At 45.6% G+C, this 20,304-nt stretch overlaps 1 protein-coding gene across 4 annotated transcripts; it reads right to left on the reverse strand.

Moving 5' to 3' along the window:
- Positions 1 to 4,197: 4,197 nt before the first annotated feature.
- Positions 4,198 to 17,633, reverse strand: ZNF789 (zinc finger protein 789). Of its 4 annotated transcripts, XR_014296035.1 has the most exons (6): positions 17,415 to 17,620; positions 15,173 to 15,250; positions 11,230 to 11,356; positions 8,568 to 8,681; positions 7,576 to 7,674; positions 4,198 to 7,458 (listed from the first exon to the last, which is right to left on the reverse strand). XR_014296035.1 is itself a non-coding variant. In XM_082644185.1 (5 exons), the coding sequence occupies exons 2-5, from the start codon at positions 15,239 to 15,241 to the stop codon at positions 6,446 to 6,448; spliced, it is 1,323 nt and encodes a 440-aa protein (XP_082500311.1). In that variant the 5' UTR covers positions 15,242 to 15,250; positions 17,557 to 17,633; the 3' UTR covers positions 4,199 to 6,445. The 4 variants fall into 4 exon arrangements, 3 of the variants coding, with proteins under 3 accessions (XP_082500312.1, XP_082500311.1, XP_082500310.1); XM_082644185.1 differs by lacking the exon at positions 7,576 to 7,674 and having other exon boundaries at positions 4,199 to 7,458; positions 17,557 to 17,633; XM_082644184.1 differs by lacking the exon at positions 7,576 to 7,674 and having other exon boundaries at positions 4,200 to 7,458; positions 17,415 to 17,618.
- Positions 17,634 to 20,304: the final 2,671 nt, after the last annotated feature.

Here is a 20,304-nt window from a genome sequence, read left to right on the forward strand (position 1 = left end):
TAGCACCTAACACAGCGCCTTGCAAAATGGTAAATCTAGGTTTTTGTTAACAAAGTGATAGAAGACCTGATGGGAACTGGGAGAGGAGTTATAAAGTCATTTAAATCTATTGTCTTAGCTCATCTTTGTTTATAAAATTTCTGAGCTCTATTCTGGAAGGTCCTAGTTCCTGCTTGGAACTTTAAAGTCTCCAGGACAATGGCACAGAGGTAAAAGGGAAGATCCTGGGGCCTCTGGGGTGGGAACTGCAGGGGCAGGGTCTGTGCGCTCCCAGTAACCCCAGCAGTGTAACAAGCATCTGTGGTTCCTAGAGAGGGTTCCGGGTGGGGCTGTCTACCAGGCAGGTGCGGTGGAGTCAGCCGAGGTGGAGCGGGTGAGCCCTTGCTTCGCACAGGCTTACCTTCTGGCAGGATTCTGAACAGTCTGCGGTAACCGGTATTGCCCCAGCGGGTGTCACAGTGGATGTAGGATCATTGGATGATCACAGCATGGCTTGGGGGCCTCCGTGTCTATTTATCTTGGTGAGCAGATATTGCATTGCCACTTTGAATGATTGGACTAGAACATGTCTTGGCATCCTGTCCCCTTCAGAACCCACGCTGGATTCTTTTTGGTGAGCAAACGGCTTATCATAATTGGGCCCCCCATTTTAATGATTTTTAATTGTCCGAGCCCAACTTGCCAGATTATATCGCTTAGCTTTTGGTTACAGCCCAATAATCCATCCAGTTCTTTGTTGAAATTCTTCAGTTCTTTTGGAAAAGAAAATGCAGGAAGTATTGTTCTAATCTCAGATTTAATGAAGAATATCTTAAACATGTATTAAGTCAGTTTAATGATAACAGCTCTAACAAATAGACCTACAAAGGTCTAGCTGCTCAAACACAATAGCAGTTTTCTTTTTTTAATGAATTTTTAAAATATTTGTTTATTTTATTTATCTATTTTATTTTGGGGGCTGCATCGGGTCTTAGTTGCGGCATGGGGGGTCTTTGTTGAGGCGTGTGGGATCTTTCGTTGTAGTGCGGGCTTCTCTCTAGCTGTGGCGCAAGGTCTCCAGGGCGCATGGGCTCTGTAGTTTGCGGCATGCGTGCCCTTTCGCTGTGGCGTGGGCTTAGTTGCCCCGTGGCACGTGGGATCTTAGTTCCCCAGTCAGGGCTCGAACCTGCGTCCCCTGCGTTGGAAGACGGATTCTTTACCGCTGGACCACCAGGGAAGCCCCTAGAAGTTTACTTTTTACTCCTATAACAGTGTAAGGCAGATATACATGACTGACAGGAAGGCTCTCGTCTGAGCAGTCAATCTGATGGCAGCCCTGGCATCTTCAGACGTGGCTTCCGAGACCTCCTTGGGGATTTTCTAACCTAGTCAACTGGGAGAAGAGAACACGGACGTGTGAGAGGGCTTTATTGGGCCAAGCCAAGAAGTGGCACACATCATCTTCACTATAGTCCATTGGTTAGAACTCGGTCACCTAGATGTATTTAACAATACAAGCTGCAAAGTGTAGTCTAGCTGTGTGTCCAGGAAGGAGAAAAACAAATTTTTGATAAACTGGTAGCAATCTGCAACAAGACTCAAAAATTACTAACTGTAGAAGATTGATAAATTCAACTACACTATATTAGGAAAAGACAAACAAAATGGGAAGCACAGCCCAGGAAGATGAAAAGATGCTCAGCTACATTAGTAATAAGAGAAATGCACATTAAACCACAATTGGATACGATTTCACAAAAGATTATCAAATCTTTCAAAATCTGTCAGTACCAAGTACCGATAAAGATACAGAATAGTGGAAACTCTCATCTGCTGAGTGTGTAAGTTGTTACATTTATTAGGGAAAACAGTTTGCCATACTTTTTTTTTTGGCTATGCCACATGGCATGTGGGATCTTAGTTCCCCAACCAAGGATCGAACCTGTGCCCCCTGCATTGGAAGCATGGAGTCTTAACCACTGGAACGCCAGGGAAGTCCCTGGCCATACTTCTTAAAGTTGAACATGTATATATCTTATTTCGAGTTCTTTTCACAGGGAACCAAGAGGCATGTTGACATGCTGTTTTATAAAAGCCCCAAACTGGAAACATCCTGAAAACCCATCAATAAAAGAATAGATTCATAAATTGTGCTGTATTCCTGCAGTGGGATACTTATTGTCAGTGAATGTGGTTGAACCACAGCTACACAGAAAGATGCATGATTCTCAAAACACATGTGCAGTGAAAGAGTATGACTCCATGTATGTAAAGTTCTGAAAAAGCAGAACTAAGTAATACATCATCCAGACATAGATAGGTGGTACGTCTACATAATACAAGGGGATGATTAACATAAAACTCAGAATATTTGTTAACCTTTGGAGAAGAGGGAGGGAGAGGAGATTGGACAGAATATAAGAGGCTTTTGTGATTCTGAAAATGATCTATTTCTTACCTAGTATGAGGATGCATGGGTGTTCTTTTTATTATCATTTACTGTCATGTATCCTGATACTTCTGAATTATGATATTATTTCACAATAAATATGGACAAGTTTACTGTAAAATATTGCTAACACACAGACAAGTATAGACAACAGAGATTGATTTTAAAGAACATTCACATATGCACCAGATTAATCAATTCTTAACATATTTGCTTCATACCTTTTTAAAAAAATATACATATATTTATTTATTTGGTTGCACTGGGTCTTAGTTGTGGCAGGCAGGCTCCTTAGTTGTGGCTCACAGGCTTCTTAGTTGCGGCTTGCTAGCTCCTTAGTTGCAGCACAGGGCTCCTTAGTTGTGGCATGTGAACTCTTAGTTGCGGCATGCATGTGGGATCTAGTTCCCTGACCAGGTATCGAACCTGTACCCCCTGAATTGGGAGTGTGGAGTCTTATCCACTGCACCACCAGGGAAATCCCTCATATCATTTTAAGAGATAAAATAATGTGTACTGTAAAGACTCCCATTCCTTTCCCTCATCAGAAGGAATAACTATACTGAAATTGTGTCCTTCTTTTCCCCATTTTATACCACAAGATCTTGTATCCATAAACAATATATGTAGTGTTGCAGGATTTAAAATTTTATGCAGACATATTGTATTGTCATGTTGGAACTTGATTTGCCATTTTAAGATTGATTTATGTTTCTGTATATAAATAGATCCAGTTTATTCAAACTGCTGTAAATTAGTTCCCGAGAGAGACTTGGAAAAATGTTAAATTTGGTAAATCTGGGTAGATGGTGTAAAGGATTCTCTGTATTATTTTTGCAATTTGGAAATTATTTCAGAATAACAGTATCATTACTGAGTCATTTATATTGGCAATATGTACTTGGAAATGGAAGTGGGGGAAATATCCATTTATGACAATGACACAAATAACTGACCATAAATTTACTTGAAAAAAATCTAAGAACTTACCTGAAAATGTATATTTTGACAGGAAGTCATTATTACTATTTTATTCTAAAATGTAGAATTTCATGTAGTATTTTCCTTTATGCTTCCCGTCCTCATTTCTACCAGCTAAGAAATGTTGTCAGAAAGAGAAGCCACCTTGATAAAAGTGTGAACTTGAACAAGATCTAGACCCACACAGGTATTGTCAAAGGTGAGCTGCATACTAGTCATATTACCATGTTATGTGACATTATAGTGAACTGTAATCCAAGTGTGTAAAGAGGAGAAAATGAAAGCACTGAACAATTTTTATATCTTATTTTTAGTCATTTGAATTTTAACAGTCGGTTTTTTAATTTATAGTTTAGCATTATTAGCTAAAGAAGGAAATAACATTTGTATTATTTTTCACCTTGATTTAAATATGGTGTAAAAAGCTTCACTGGTCTTGTCAAGAAAAGGTGCACCTTTTCTAGTCCAGTGGAGTATTCTAGACCCTTCTGACCTTTGCAGTATGAGCTAATGGTTCTCCTGTGTGGCCAGGCATGGAGGACAGTGGGTCCAGCCCGTTAGCTAAATAGAAAAGCCAAAACTTGAGCATTTCTTCTCCATTACCTTCCCTGGAGGGCTAGTTTGGAGCTCCTGCCCTACTGCTAAATAGTGACAAACATGACCATACACTGACGATGACATCGCTGATCTGTGTTCCTGGCCTGGTGACCATCTAGCCTCTGCGGAAGGCAGGAAACCTGCCCTGCACGCCGGCACTCTTGAGCTGGGGACCCCTTTCTCCCAAGGCAAATTAGTTCAGCAAGGCTTCCAGACCAGCCCCACCCGTCCCCTCCTTTGTGTCCCAGGAATTCTACTGAAAAAAATATTTTCAGCAAATAAAACATTTTATAGGGGCCATTTATAAAGGGAAAGGAAGGCCATTTAATTTAGTTGTCGAGAAGGAAGTGGCACCAAATACAAGCTCCCTTGTTCCTCCATAAGAAGTCCATAGGGTTTCTCCAGCAGTGCTGTCCAATAAGCCTGGGATGATGGGAATGTTCTATAATTGTGCTGATCTTGAAATGTGGCTTTTGATTTGAGGAAGTTTTTTAACTTTTTAAAATTTTAATTTAAATAGGTTCATATGGTTAGTGGCTGCCATATTGAAGAGTGCAGCTCTTTTCTCCTCCTTGGGACAGCTGTGGCTGAAGGTAGGCATTTCCATGTTACCTCTGGATCCTTAGCTATGCCCTCTCTCTTTCTGGAAAGCTGGAAGCATGTACATCGTCTACACAAAATAGATTCAGTAGTCTGAGCCAGACTGTGTACTCAAGCCTGGATCTGCTTTCACAGGTCCTCAACTCCAAAGGTGGTTGTGAGCAAGAATTCTCTCACTGGCTTATTTCCTCTTGTCAGAGGCCTCGACTTCTTAATTTTGTTCGGGGAAATACAGTTTGGCAGCCTTTCCTTCCCGCCAATTCCTGCCGCTTGGTACCTAAGAACTGATACCGAACCCAGTATATAATCTAACACTTATTATTTTCCTCCTGCAAAGCTGAAGTTTCCTTTATTTTATGTGGTGCCACTTGCTTTCTTCTCATTCCCAATAGAACTTTGTTTTTATGTGCTGGGTAAGAAATCATGTAACTGGTAAGGACAAGAAAATAATAAAATCAAGGGATTTGATTAACATGAGAGGGTCTAACAGCAGCAATTTACTCGTGGGGAGAAGAGGTGTTGAAATACTGGTAGGGGAGTTAGAAGGGACACAGAGAAGGGCAGACAGCTAATAAAGCAGCTACCACGGAGAGTGAATGTGCGTCATCCCATGGAAAGGCTCTGAAAACAGTGTGAAACACATGCTTCACAGCTGTTCCACCCTAGGGGAGAGGGAGATCTGGTATTCGCCAAAATCCCATCAAGTGTGGCTGAGGGCTGCCCCCAGAGCAGTGGTCTTTCGTGGTTTTCGAAAAAGCCCGCAGCCCAAGAGACACAGATAGTGCAAGTCAGATGAAGCACACAGCAGGGGCAAAGCCGGGGTGGGGGGGCAGGGCACTGACAGCACCTGCTCTGAACATTGACTTCGAACTCTCAGTAGAACCTAGTAGCACACTAATTTTAGTTTCTGGGTAAATGTCGGTGATTCTTAATATCTCAGCAGTACTCGTGGGTAGCCCTTACTTTATTTTTAAAACGTCTATACAATCTCAGGTGATTTTTCAGTATGAAACCAAGAAAGGCATTCTTAGATCATTCACGATCCAGAAAACGGTCTCCAGCCTGGGGGACCACAGAGTAAAACTTCTGTGCCTTCCATCTGCCTTGACTTAACTCGGGGAAATGAAGGTAAAGGGGACCCAGGGAGACTGGACACGACAGCCTGACATTTCTATTAAGTAACTTTTTAAAAAAAATTTAAATCCAGTTCAATTGTTTTGTTTTTTGGCTGTGCTGCACAACATGTGGGATCTTAGTTCCCTGACCAGGGACCGAACCCATGCCCCCTGTGTTGGAAGTGCAGAGTCCTAACCACTGGACCGCCGGGGAAGTCCTCTATTAAGTAATTCTTTTATTTATTTTATTTTATTTTTGACTGCGTTGGGTCTTCGTTACTGGGCACGGGCTTTCTCTAGTTGCGGTGAGGGGGGCTCCTCTTCGTTGTGGTGCGTGGGCTTCTCATTGTGGTGACTTCTCTTGTTGTGGAGCATGGGCTCTAGGCGGCAGGCTTCAGTAGTTTTGGGCTCGTGGGCTCTAGAGCGCAGGCTCAGTAGTTGTGGTGCCCAGGCTTAGTTGCTCCGCGGTATGTGGGATCTTCCCGGACCAGGGATTGAAACCGTGTCCCCTGCATTGGCAGGCGGATTCTTAACCACTGCGCCACCAGGGAAGCCCCTATTAAGTAATTCTTGACTGTTGCAAGAAGGTTAGCTACAAAGAGAGGGTCCCCACAGAAAAACCATTTCAGTTCCTGTTTATTAATTTTCATAAAACAATTGAGTTACACCTACTTACAAGAGTGGTTAAGTTCTGGTCTTTAAATGGTAGCTTTTCTGATTACTATCACGTAGGTATCTGCTCTCTGTGAGTACCCTGATGCTTAATAAAGCTTGTGCGCCAACTGAAAGATTTTCCACATTTGTCACATCTGTAGGGTCTCTCTCCAGTATGAATGACCTCATGTCGATGAAGATTTGCCTTAAAACTAAAAGTTTTCCCACATTCGCTACATTCAAAGAATTCCTCCTTGGTATGGATTCTTTGATGCTGAATGAGATCTACATTCCGACCAAAGGATTCATCACATTCACTGCATTTATGAGTGTTCTGTTTATTGTGAATTTGTCGATGGATCATAAGGGTTGAATGCCGGCCAAAGGCTTTTCCACATTCAATGCATTTATGGGGTTTCTCTCCACTGTGGATTAACTGATGTCGAATAAGGGTTGAATTCTGACTAAATGTTCTTTCACATTCGCTACATTTATAGGGTTTTTCTTTGGTATGGATCCTCCTATGTTCAACAAGATACGCCATCTGACGGAAACACTTTCCACAGTCATGACATTTATATGGCTTTTTTTGTGAGTGACACTGTTTGTGGACAGTCAGAGCAGACTTCTGTTTGAAGGCCTGCCCACATATGTCGCACTCAAAGGGATCCTCTGAACTGTGAATTCTTTGATGTCGAACAAAATTTGCCTGACGCTGGAAGGCTCTTCCACATTCGCTGCATTCATAAGATTTTGCATTTGTAAGAATTCGCTTATGCCTCAAAAGCAGTGATCTCTGATGGAAGGGTTTTCCATACTCATCATATTTGCCCTGCTTTGTCCTTGCCTGAGCTTCCCGATCTTGAATAAGGTTAAGGTTTTGAAGGAAGTCCTTACAGCATTCATCACCAATAGTAGGGAGTGAAAGTCGGTAAATGTCCACAAATTCGTTACATTCAAGTAACTTTTCTAAGGGTTTCCTGGCCATTTTCTGCTTTACCAGTGACATCTTACATGACTCTAAATCTTCAGAAATGTTCTGCTTTGGAGTTAGCTCTTTCATCTTGAATCTGGCTTCAGGACCTAGCCAAAAAAAAAGAAAGTATACAAATGACCTAACCACCATAGAAGGAAAAAAAAAGGAAGTAAGTCAGGAAGGTTGTGATACGAGAGACTCAAACGAGGCTAAGAAGTGCTCACCGAGTTAAATCATCATACTACAGAGGCCAGTATTCTGATTTCCTTCCATAGGACCCACAGCTTTCGTATCAGAAAGAGCTCTTGACATCAGCTAACCAGCTAAAATGTGCACAAGAGTGTATGTCAGAGAATGTGAGAATTGAATAAATCCATCACCATTAGTGGGATAACAACTTACTCTCAGTACCCAGCAGTGTCACATAACTAGGAGAGAGGTAGCATCTTGTACTTTCTAGATAAGCATGTTTTTAATAATTCTGGGAGAAACAACTTCTTAAAAATGGAGAAAGTGTATAAGATCGATTAGAAAAGGAAACAAAGAGAAATAAGTACAAAACCAATGGACTAGAGCAGTGGTTTTTCAACCAGGGATGGTGTTGCTGGAACCTAGTGGGTGGAGGCCAAGGATGCTGCTAAACATCCTACGAGGCCCAGGACAGCCCTCACCGCAAAGAATTAAACAGCCTGAAATGTCAACGGTGCCGAGGCTGTGACACCATGGAGGGAGGCATGTGAAAAAGGGTAGAAGCAGCGATTAGGACACAGTACGTAGGAAAAAGGAACATCAGTAAACACCGAGAGAATTTGGAAAACAAAATGAGAGCAAGGGAACAAGAGCAAGTATAGAGAAAGGGTAAGTGATGAGGGTAGAAAAAAGGAGCATCTAGGATGGCACAAGAGCTGTCAGAAGACACCAGACCGGCTGCTTCAGAGAAGCACTTTAACTGCAGTAGAAAGAGGATGAGCTTTGCAGACGTGATGTCAAATCCCAACTATCAACCTACTAGCCGTGTGACAGACATCACAGTCCCTTAGTTTCTTCACCTGGGAATGGGGCTGATGATCACACCCACCACCTGCAGGGGGCAGAAGGGATAAAGAGCAGGAGAGACGCCAGACACCCGGCTCGGTATCGGCACAGGAAGGGCCTGGAGAATGGGGGTCCCTCCCTCTGCGTGACCCCCACAGGCCCGGGGCTTCTCCTCACCCACCTGGGCAAGCACTACTGGAAGCCTTCCTAGTCCCAGCTCTTGGTAGATCCAGGATCCACGGCTCTTCCCACTGCTCCAGCTGACAGATCACCTCAGGTTTGGGAAACTGAACTCCTACTTGTGGGGAAGTAAATGGGATGTGCTGGTTAGTGAGCAGCAGATGTCCCAGAGCTCATTTTACCCCTTGGGGTCTAAGCGGTGGGGGGACAGTGACAAGCAGAGATCAGGACAGTAATGAACAGGGCTGGTGAGGAGAGGACTTGGCACAATCTTTATTGAAAGCCTGAACAATATTCACACTCTGGGATGTGGTAATTTCACTCTTAGAAATATAGCCTAAGGAAAATTAGAGATGTTCAGCAGAGTTCTAACAAACAGTGCAAACTGGAAATAAAGTAAATGTCAACAGGGGAATGGTTAAAATGTAGCACGTGAATACAACAAAGGCAGAAGTATTAGGCAGATACTGAAAATCGTGTGTTCAAAGAATATTTCTTTTGGGCTTCCCTGGTGGTGCAGTGGTTAAGAATCTGCCTGCCGATGCAGGGGACACGGGTTCGAGCCCCAGTCCGGGAAGGTCCCACATGCCGCAGAGCAACTAAGCCCATGAGCCACAACTACTGAGCCTGTGCTTTAGAGCCCGCGAGCCACAACTACTGAAGCCTGCGCACCTAGAGCCCATGCTCCACAACAAGAGAAGCCACTGCAATGAGAAGCCCACGCACCGCAAGAGTAGCCCCCGCTCGCCACAACTAAAGAAAGCCTGCGCGCAGCAATGAAGACCCAATACAGCCAAAATAAAGAAAGAAATAAAATACATTAAAAAAAACTGAAAGAAGTTTCATATTAAAAATATATATATATTTTCCCCCCCAGTGCATCTGATACATTTTTCAAAGAATGTTTCTTAAAATAGGAAAATGCTCCCTAGATATTTTAAAGCAGAATACCAAACTCATGTAAATTATGATCCAAATTTTGTTTTTAAAAACTATGTGTCTGTGCGTGTGTGTGTGTACAGATCTTCCTCTACTTACAAAAGGGTAACTTCCTGATAAACCCAATCTAAACTGAAAATATCCTAAGTCAGAAATGCATTTATTACACCTAACCTCCCGAACATCATAGCTTAGCCCCACTGACCATAAACACGCAAAGAACACTTATATTATGCCACAGTTGGGCAAGATCATCTAACACAAAACCTACTTTATAATAAAGTGGTGAAAAGCTGTTGTAATTTACTGAATACTGGACTGAAAGTGAGAAACAGAATGGTTTTAAGTGTACTGGTTGGCTGCCCTTGTGATGACATGATCACATAGCTGTCTGGGAGCTGTGGCTCTGAGCCCAGCATCACCAGAGAAAACGGTCCTGCGTATTGCTACCCGAGGAAAAGATAAAAATTCGAAGTGCACTTTCCACTGAATGTGTATTGCTTTCACACCATTGTAAAGTTGAAAAATCTTAAGCTGAACCATCATTAATAGGACTGTCTGTATAACATACATAAAAGTAAACCACAATGTTAACAGGGTTAATGCTGGGCAGTGGGCATGCAGATGATTTTAATTTTCTGCTTTATGAGGGTTTTTAATAACATAGGGAAAATGCTGATACTATAATGTTAAGTTTTAAAGGGATTACAGAATTATACATAGACTATACTCAGCTAGCTTTTTTTTAAAAAAAACAGCACAGGAAAAAAAAACCAAGAAGGAAATATTCCAAAATATTAACAGTGTTAGCCCTGAATGTTTTCCCCTTCCCTTTATGCTTTCCTCTATCTTCCATATATTCAAGTATGCTCTTGTAATGCTTTTAAAACAAAAATAAACAGTAAAACATCCAGTGGTAGGTGGACAGTCTCACAAAAGGTGGTCAAGACTCTGTGCCAAGAGTGTCAGCATGGGAGCCAACACTCCCCAGAGAGAAAAATTCATTCAGGAACCTCCCACTCTAGGGAGACACTGCATCAGAGTAAGACAAAGGCAGGCTCCTGGGAAGATGCAAGCTGTGAAGGTTCAGAAGTGAAGTCAGTGAAGAATCATTTCCTGGGTACCCAGTGATGTTGTAAGCAAGGAGGGAAGCCATTTTCAAACAGAAGGAAGAAAAAGACTCTTCAAGGGAGCAAGATGCTAGACTTGGAATCTGCAGTGACCACAGTCTTTTCAGCTCCTAGGAGTCTTAACAGGTGTGGAGGATTCAGGTCGGGGTGGGGAATGGGCTAATTGTCTCTGAACTCTAAAGCAAAAGGAAACTATTCATTGTCCACAATCCCTCATTTGAAAACTTTGAGGCCAGATGTGTTTCATGACTCAGAATTTTTCCAGATTTCTGAAAGGTGCCTTGGTGGGTATATTTTCGCTTATGCACTACCCCCAACAGGGGTTGGAGCTGAAACCTTAATCAAACACACTGATATTTCTGATGCCATATATATATATATATATAAAGACCAAATGAGAAAAAGGATGATAAATAGCTTCCTGTACAATAAAAATCAGATTTAACCACCTGATGACTTCAGGTTGGGTCTTATAGCCAAATGAGTTATGAAAAAACGTCTGGTTTTCAGAGCTTTTTCTGCCTCTGGAATTGCAGATAAGAGACTGAGGAGATGTGCAGACACTCAAAGTGAAATGTTAAGCTGAGTCATTACCCAAGGAGAGCACGCTTCTGTAGTTGTCCAGCATCACGTCTCTGTAGAGGTCCTTCTGAGCCCAGTCCAGTGTATCCCACTCTTCCCTGGTGAAGTACAGAGCCACGTCCTCAAAGGACAGCAACCCCTGGAAACACAGCGACTAACTGCAGCTGCAATTCTTACACTAACGTTGTGAGCTACAGTATTATTATTACAGATGGTCAGTATTTGAGGCTTCTCTGGCCGTTTGGTCTCTGCTGCAGTCACTCAGCTCTGCTCTGGTAGCACAGACGCAGCACAGACAACAGGAGAGCAAACGGGTGTGGCTGTGACCCAATAAAACTACTCCCGGCTCCAGATGAGTTTGCCGACCCTGCTCTGTACAACCCTACCTTCCACATCCTGCATTTCTTCTGCCCGGATCTCTCAGGAAAGAGAAGGCTCACTCCCATGAGGTCACTGAGGACGGGGCAGCGTGCAGGCCATTCACACAGGGATGGACAGGCTAATGGGACACCGGGATGGGCAGGCTAATGGTACACAGGGATGGACAGGCTAACGGGAACCAACCAGGCGGGCTGGAGCTCGCGGGGCTGGCTGTCGTAGGCACTGCTACCCACTAGGTGTGAAGGGGGAGGACGGGAGGGGACACTGGGATCCAGAAAGTTGTTGGAGAAGCAAGACCAGAGCAGGGGGCAGCGCAGCAGGGAGGGACTGAGGGATAAACCCCCAACAGCGATCCCCTCCAGGCCTCTGGTCCCCACTCCAACCCCCTGCCAGAAGCCAACCCAAAGCAAGAGTAAGGGAACCCGCGGATGGAGAATATAAAGGCCAGCCTCCCAGGGTGCAGACAAAGTGGGGAACGGTGGAGAGTGTCTCCACGGGGCCAAACACAGACCGCTGAGCACCGTGCCCACGGCAGAAGTTTCCACCTGCAACTGTGTATCCAGCTCCTGGGGGCCGAGAGGCCTGGCGTCTGCCCCCCACACTCGCTGTGGTTCAGGGGGTGTTCGTGCGGAAGGGCTTCAGCAATAGGAATACCGGCCCCACCTGAGATGCTTCACGCCGCTTCCCTCTGCAGACAGACCCTGAGTCTCCCAAACAACAGGCCTTCCTTTCCTCCTGCCCACACCTGGTCCAGGGTTAGGGTCTCAAGCCCCCTCCCCCATCCCGAATACCCTCTGTCCCTAGGGCTGCCTGTAGATGCCCTCATCTGCCACACCCACCCGCTGCCTTCTCTGCACCTGCGTGGAGGCTCCCAGGTGCTGGGATACAACGGTTCAAACCCCCAGAGTTATCTCTGTGCGTGGGGTTTTCTAGCTGGGCCCTTCGTGTGGCCCCACAGTTCTCGCCCTCATGGTCCTCACCAGTGGTCTTCTCCCCCTTTATCACTCCCGTTCCTTCAGGAAGCATTTACTGAGCACCAAGAAGTCGCTGGCCTCTGTGCCACACGCCAGTGACAGTACACACACAGAGGTGACAGCTCCTGCCGGGCCCAAAGGACCAGCCCCTCGGGCTGAGCACTGCTCAACTCTAGGGGACACTGTTCACATGGCAGCTGTGACAACGGGGCCCCCAGAGCTGCTAAGTGCACAGCCTGTGCGACCCACGGAGCCCCAGCCCCACTTCAGGGAGTGAAGGGTCCAGTGGGGAAGCGGGAGAAGTCAACACGGTGACGATCCAGGGGTACACGGGGGGCGACGGGGGCTGTGAGGACGGGGGCTCACCCCACCCCCTCCTCTCAGGAGGCACTGCCAGTCACATCCCAGAAAACAGCGCCCGGGGCACATGGCCCTCACCTCCTCCCGCCTCCCCACCGGCTCCCAGACATTCCCTGCATTGGGCCTCACCCCTCCCCTCTTCTCCCTCCTGGTGAGCCCTCCTCCTCGGCCTGATTCCATTCTCTCCTGTCTCCTGCGGGGTCTTAATCCAATGACCACGACTCTCCTGTCTTTGCCCTTTTCCCCCTTGTGATACTGTGATTTAAATAAGAAATATATATTTGGTCTTCCTCCCTACTTCTGGCAGAGTTCCTAAAAACCCTTGGATTTTCCTAAGGGATAAGAACAGAGGAGCATCTTCTAATATTTGGGCTTTTGTCCTCGGTTTCGGAAATAGCTCCAGGGCCATACAGGTGAGAGGAACGTCTTGTTACTCTTAACAAATCCCTCAACCACACCTGAGTTCATGTTAATGTGGAAAACTCCTAAGGATGGGGCTGGATGTCAGAGGAACAAGCATGTGATGAGAGGGTTAGAACCTTTACCCCTAGCACCTGAGGGGCGGGGAGAGGCTGGGGTTCAGTCAGTCACCAAAGGTCAGTGACTCGACCCATCACGCCTACGTAATGAACCCCCATAAAAACGCAGAAATGGAGATGCTGGGGGATGTCTGCCTGGAGAGGAAAGCCCTGCACCCCTTCCCCACTCCTCCTGCCCTGTGCCTCTCTTCCATCGGGCTGATCCTGAGTTGTCGCCTTTTACATGAACCAGGATCTGCTCAGTAAACCGTTTTCAAAGTTCCGTGAGCCACTCTACCAGACCAATGGCACCCGCGGAGTGGGTCGTGGGAACCCCAATTTAGAGCCAGTGGGTCAGAAGCACAGGTGACAGCCCGCACTTGTGATTGGCGTCTGAGGTCGGGGCGGGGGGCGGTCTTGCGGGGACTGAGCCCTTACCCTGTGGGTCCGATGCTAACTCCAGGGGGACAGTGTCAGAATGAGTTAAATTGAGGGCACCCAGCTGGTGTCCGAACAGTCAGAAGTGAGGCGTCACGAAGCAGAGCAATACAGCCGCGTTCCTTCCCAGACTACCACTCCTGCCCGTGGCCCGCAGGATGCTGCCGCCTCTCCTGCCTTTACAAAGATGCTCCTGGTGCCTTGCTCCCTCTTGCTTCCGTCCTCTCTCCTTCCCTTACTGGGCCTTTTCTGTAAAGAACACCCTACACACTCACCTCCAGTCACCCCACACCCACCCAGTGGCTCTTCTGAAGCTCTCCTCCTGAGCTCAGCCCTCTGCCCACATAGGAACACAAGGGAGAGTAACGGGGTTAATGCAGGACCTCAGAGAGGAGTTTTGAGCTGAGTCTCAGCATATGCAGAGGTGGGTTGCCTGTGGACAGGGAGAACAGGATGCACACAGGCCGGGGGACAGAAGGGAGTCCACATCTCTGCGGGCGGGTCCTCTGGCCGTCAGGGAAGGCAGGAGATGCCACCAGAAGGGCAGACAGAGCTCTGTGATCCCTCAGCAAATGCGGACACGCTGGGCCAATGGGTCAAAGCGCTGCCCCTCGAACTCCCTCTTGCCTCCCTCCCGTCCAAGACTGTTCTTTCCAAATGGTCGCGATGGTTCCTCACGTGTCTCCTCACTTTTCTCCTCAGCTTCTCACAATCACCCTCCATCATGTTACGAGTTCAGTAACTAAGCTTCCAGTGTACCCTTTGATGCCAACAGATCAGAATTTATCCTGTGTTGTGGGACTTTGTTTCCATAGCTCCCTCTCCAAATGGCTTATAACCGCCTTAGGCGAGAGCTTCTCTCCCAGCACAAAGGCAGTACTGTCTGGTATACAGTAGGTACACAATAATGCTCACTGACAGAAACAAGGAGCAACTGTGGTGACAACAGCTAAAACTTACAGAGCGCTCCACATGTCACTAGATACCCTGCCGATACTCCACGTGCCCCGTTTCACTGAATCCTCACAACTCTGTGACAGCTACTATCATTATCCCATTTTCCAGATAAGGAAACCGTGAGAGATCAGGTATCACATCTAAAACAGAGCCTGCATTTGAACCTGTCTCGCCCCAAAGTTCAAGTTCTTTACATCCTACCTTCCAAGAAGGAAAAACCCCAGCTGATGAAGATGGCTCAACCTGAACAGAGGAGTTAAAGCCATGTGAACGCCATGGCCCGGCGCTGAGACTACACCAAGGAAGGGGAGGAGGAACCCTGCTCACCTTCCACAGGACTGGCAGGAACACGGCTTCCATGGCCTGGCCTCTGAGGTGGTGCAGGCTCCTGGCCATCAGGCTGAGCTGAAGGAGAGGAAAAGAGCACACGTAAGGCCAGCCCCGATTTGATGCTCTCTCACCAGGCAGTCCTGGACAGGGAATTCCAATGGGGCCAGCAAACCTCAGCTAGCAGAAAGTCACTGTGTTTGGTGTTGGAATATGTGATAAAATGAAAACAACTGCTAGAATACTCTTGTTAGGAATTTCTGAAGCTAAATCAATTTCCAATCTTTATCCAAGGAAACCTGTGGCTCTGCCCTCACCGCCTCCCTAGAGTATATTCAGCAGCACCTCGTTGAGAGACTCAATACACCAAGGGACCAGACTGCAGGAAAAAAGAGAACTCTGACCTGCAACCTGCAGCAACCCGCCTGGAACCCAAACCACAAGCAATGCAGCAATAGGCCCTACATCAGGACTTGGTCTACAAGTACCAGCTTATCTCTAATATGTATCCCTGTCTTCCATCCAGGGCCGACAGGAAAAGCCAAATATGCTCCTGTACCCAATCACATAGAATGTTCCACTTCTTTTATTTAACCTGCCTCCAGCTTTTCCAAGCCAATCACCTCCAAACTCAGCATATTTGAGTCTTCCCTCTTTTCCAATATAAAACTTCCCCTGCTTGCCTTTGAGTCTCTGCCACACACACGTGATGGTGGCCAATTCCCTTGGCCATGAAGGGAATGAAGAGCCTTTGCTTGTTCTCTTTTGGGTGGTCTTCATGTATTTCTACATCACACAGAATCAGCTCAGATAGTGTAAAAATGATTTTAGGGCAGTTAGAGATTTTAGGCTACATATGATATACAAAGAGCTAATTGTGGTCAAAAGAAAATTCAGAAGACTTTACTTGATATGAACATTTTATGGAGTAAAACCCAAACTCTGAACAAGGAGACTTCAAAACTGAAAGTCTTGGGCTCTCAGCAGTTACCGCTCAGTCTATAAAGCCAGTGAAGGGGTGGCAGAATAAGCCACCCCAAAATATACCACTTTGGAATACTGAGCTGTGGGACTTAAAAACTGGCTGTTTAAAAAAGAAGCAACAGGGGAACTTCCTGGCAGTCCAGCGGTTAGGACTTGGGGCTTTCACTGCGGGGGCCTGAGTTCCAACCCTAGTCGTGGAACTAAGATCCTGAAAGCTATGTGGACTCACTCATGCTAAGCCCCATGTCAGCAAACCAACACTTAATACTTAACCTAACTGCCGTTTCAGCCTCTTCCAGGAATAGAACCTCCCTCCACTTTCCCTATGAAGATAGTATTTAGGCCTGAATTCTACGCCATCTCAGGGGTAAGTCATTTTTCCTTGGGTATCTTCCATGTTTACATGAGGTATACATGTTAAGAAACTTGTTTGTTTTCATCTTTTATTCCGGGGGTCTCAACTAAGTACTCAGAAGGGTAGAGAGAAAATTATTTCCCTCCTATACACATGAATGAGGAAGTACATTGTTTTCTATTGGGACTGGTTACTAGAAACTGACATTCCTTTTAGAAGAGTAGCACCGGACAAGTTTACTTGTTTGTAGGTGATTGGCTAGGAAGCTGCAAGGTCACCCTGACATAAAGAAAGCTTGTTTCCGTTAAGGACAGAGCCAGCATTTTTGGGGAAACTAGGACAGTTTTTAAGTTTTGGTTCCGCAGCTATGGGTGGTTGGCCAGGGGACATACCCAAACTGTGGCCTCCACTTTGCTTCTTTTTTAATATAGTAAATTCGGTGTTGTTTCTCTCAGGGAGTACACAAATGATGGGATACGGAGGATCTTCCTTTTTTAATTGTGCTTCTCTGGCTACCGGCGAACCTTGCTTTATGTAAGTACATCTTTAAGAAAGTCCCTCACACACCGTTCACGTTCCCTAAAAACACTGTTCCTAAGCGCTCCTGCTTCTTAAGCAAGGAGGCACCCCCCAGACGGTCCTGATCAGGGGAAGGGACCTCGACCCTTTCATTATCTGAACTAGATTATCTTCCGTGAGCATTGTGCATTTCGAAGTCAGAACCCATAATTCAATTTGTTAATCTATAACAATACAGTGCCCTGAAGATCCGGGTGGGATGGGGGGGACGGCACGGGGGGGAGGGGGGTGTCTCTCCAGCCCTCACACCTTATATGGCGGGGCCACCGAGGCTTCCCCGCGGCACCCAATCCTCCCATCACACTAGCTCCTTTCTCCCCAAACCTCGCTGCCTCCGACTCCAGCCGCGTCGCCTCCTCCAGGAAGTCCTCAGGATGCACCTGCGGCTGCCATGGGGGCTGGGATCCCCTCTCGAGGTGCTGGGCTGGACCCGGAATCAGGTCCGAGCCTCTCAGCTAACCCGCACCTGAGGGCGCGACGCGGAAGGTCCCTGTTCCTGTTGGCCGGATCACTGGCGCACGCCGAGCAGAGCGTCCCCACCCGAGTACCTTCTAGGAACGGCGGAGGCTTCGCAACTCTCTGATAGGGGGTAAGGGGTGGGGCGGGGGGGTGGGGGGAGTGTGCGAGTAAGGGGGCGGGGCGCTCATGTCTCTCGCAACCTCCGCTCCTGGCCGAAGCTAATCAACTGCCGCAGAGGGCGTTGACCAGGCCACGTGACTTCCAGGCCCCGCCCCAACCCGTTCCAGCTTACCCTGGAGGTCTGGAGGCTAGGGGCTTTAAAAATGCCAATAGCAAGTCCTTCCCCTTCGCACCAATTGTAGCAAAATCTCTAGGAGTGAGCCCTCGTGCAGTTGGGTATTTTTAAAAGCTCCTCCTGGTAGTCTAACGTAGAGTGACCAACTTTTTAGAGAGTCGACCCTGGACACAGCCCTACCAGGCAAAAAAAATATGTTAGTATAATGAATTATAATACACATATATGTTATTAAGATAAAAACATAAAAATAGATACTTACCTGAAATTATGTTATTCAGAATTGTTTACTTTTCTGTGACATGAATGCTGTTATTTAAAGCAACAGAGGACTTAGTGACAATTAATTGTAATTGATAGTAGGACTAATTAACCTTTTATATGATTCCATATGTTTAGTAAAGAAGTAGGAGAGACTACAGATTAAAAAAAAAAAAAAAGCCCTCTGAGGTATTGTGTGAAATCTCCGTTTAAGTCCTGATTTCCACAGGATATACATATATATATAGCCGGTATCATACTAGTTGTTTAACCTAGGACAAATTACTTAGCTCCTGTGTACCTTATTTTCCATAGATGTAAAATGAGGATACCAGTACTATGAATTTCATAGAGTTATGAGTATTAAATGAGTTAATATATGTGAAGTGCTTAAAACAATGCCTGGCACATAGTAAATGTTCCTCAAGTATTAGAGTGAAAACCTTCAGTTTTCCAAACATCTTTAGATGAATACAGACATTCATTGACTCAGTGTTGTAGCAGTTTGAACTTCCATAGGAGAATTTTAAAAATCAGGAAATACAATGAAATTCATTAATTTGATTAATGTTTATTGAGTGCCTAGAATGTGCCAGGCACTGTTAGATTTTAAATATTACACATTTAAATGTTACTCAAAGCACTTAGGGCTTGGTCCAGGCAAAAAGCTGCTGAACTCAGACAGAAAAATGCTCACACAGTTGAGCTTTTGACAATCATGCTGTGCTAAATTGACGACATTGGAGACCTGGGGGCCTCAAACTCAGGGATAGTTTCCCTATCAAAATATTTACTGATATCTGAAGCTACATGGAATAGAAGGCTAAAGAGCTATACTAGAACATTGGACAAGGAAGAGAGGAATTTTCCAGTCTCCCAGTGTTTATAAGATAAAGACCACTATGGAGAGGAGATCAATAATTGTAAGTCTTATAAGCAATATTTCCTATTGCTACTCTTTAAGCTTGCTGATCCTTTCAGATATTGGTGCTTTTAAAAATCTCTACAGGGCCTCCCTGGTGGCGCAGTGGTTGAGAGTCCGCCTGCCGATGCAGGGGATACGGGTTCGTGCCCCGGTCTGGGAGGATCCCATATGCCGCGGAGCGGCTGGGCCCGTGAGCCATGGCCGCTGGGCCTGCGCATCCGGAGCCTGTGCTCCGCAACGGGGGAGGCCACAACAGTGAGAGGCCCGCATACCGCAAAAAAAAAAAAAAAAAAAAAAAAATCTCTACAAGTTCCATTTATTTATTTTTATTATGCTGTATTTTTCTGTTCATTATGTTTATGCTTTCTTTTAAATCCTTGAGCAGCATATCCATAATAATTATTTTAAAGTCCTTGTCTCCAAACCCCATAATTTCTGTTCTTTCTGAATCTGTTTCTACTGACTGGTTATTTTCCTGGTTTTGGATTACATTTTCCTGCTTCTTTACGTATCTATTAATTTTTGATTGGATGCTAGACATTATGAAGTTTACATTGCATGTTAGAGTTTGTTGTCTTCCTTTAAAAATCATTAGAACCATACAGTACAGAAATTCCACCTCTGGGTAAGTTCCGCAAAGAATTGAAAGCAGCAACTCAAACAGATATTTGTATACCCATGTTCATTATAGCATTATTCACAATAACCAAGAGGTGAAAATAAGTGACCTGTACAGGTGAATAGATAAACAAATGGTAGTCTACATACAATGGAATATTGTCCAGCACTAAATAGGAAGGAAATTCTGACAAATGCTATAACATGGATGCACCTTGAGGACGTTATGCTAAATGAAGTAGGCCAGACATAAAAGGACAAATATTGTATGATTCCACTTATATGAGGTACCTAGAATAGTCAAATTCATAGAGACAGAAAGTGGAAAGGTAGTTGCCAGGTACTGATTGGAGGGGGAAATGGAGAGTTGGTGTTTAATGGGTGCAGAGATTCAGTTTGTGAAGATGAAGAAAGTTCTGGAGATGGACTGTGTTGGTGGTTGCACAACAATGTGAATGCTCTTTTTTTTTTTTTTTTTTTTTTTGCGGTACGTGGGCCTCTCACTGCTGTGGCCTCTCCCGTTGCGGAGCACAGGTTCCGGACGTGCAGGCTCAGTGGCCATGGCTCACGGGCCCAGCCGCTCCGCGGCATGTGGGATCTTCCTAGACCGGGGCACGAACCCGTGTCCCCTGCATCGGCAGGCGGACTCTCAACCA

This window comes from Mesoplodon mirus (genome assembly GCF_964341445.2).
Source record: "Mesoplodon mirus genome assembly, chromosome: 15".
Classification (NCBI taxonomy): domain Eukaryota; kingdom Metazoa; phylum Chordata; class Mammalia; order Artiodactyla; family Ziphiidae; genus Mesoplodon; species Mesoplodon mirus.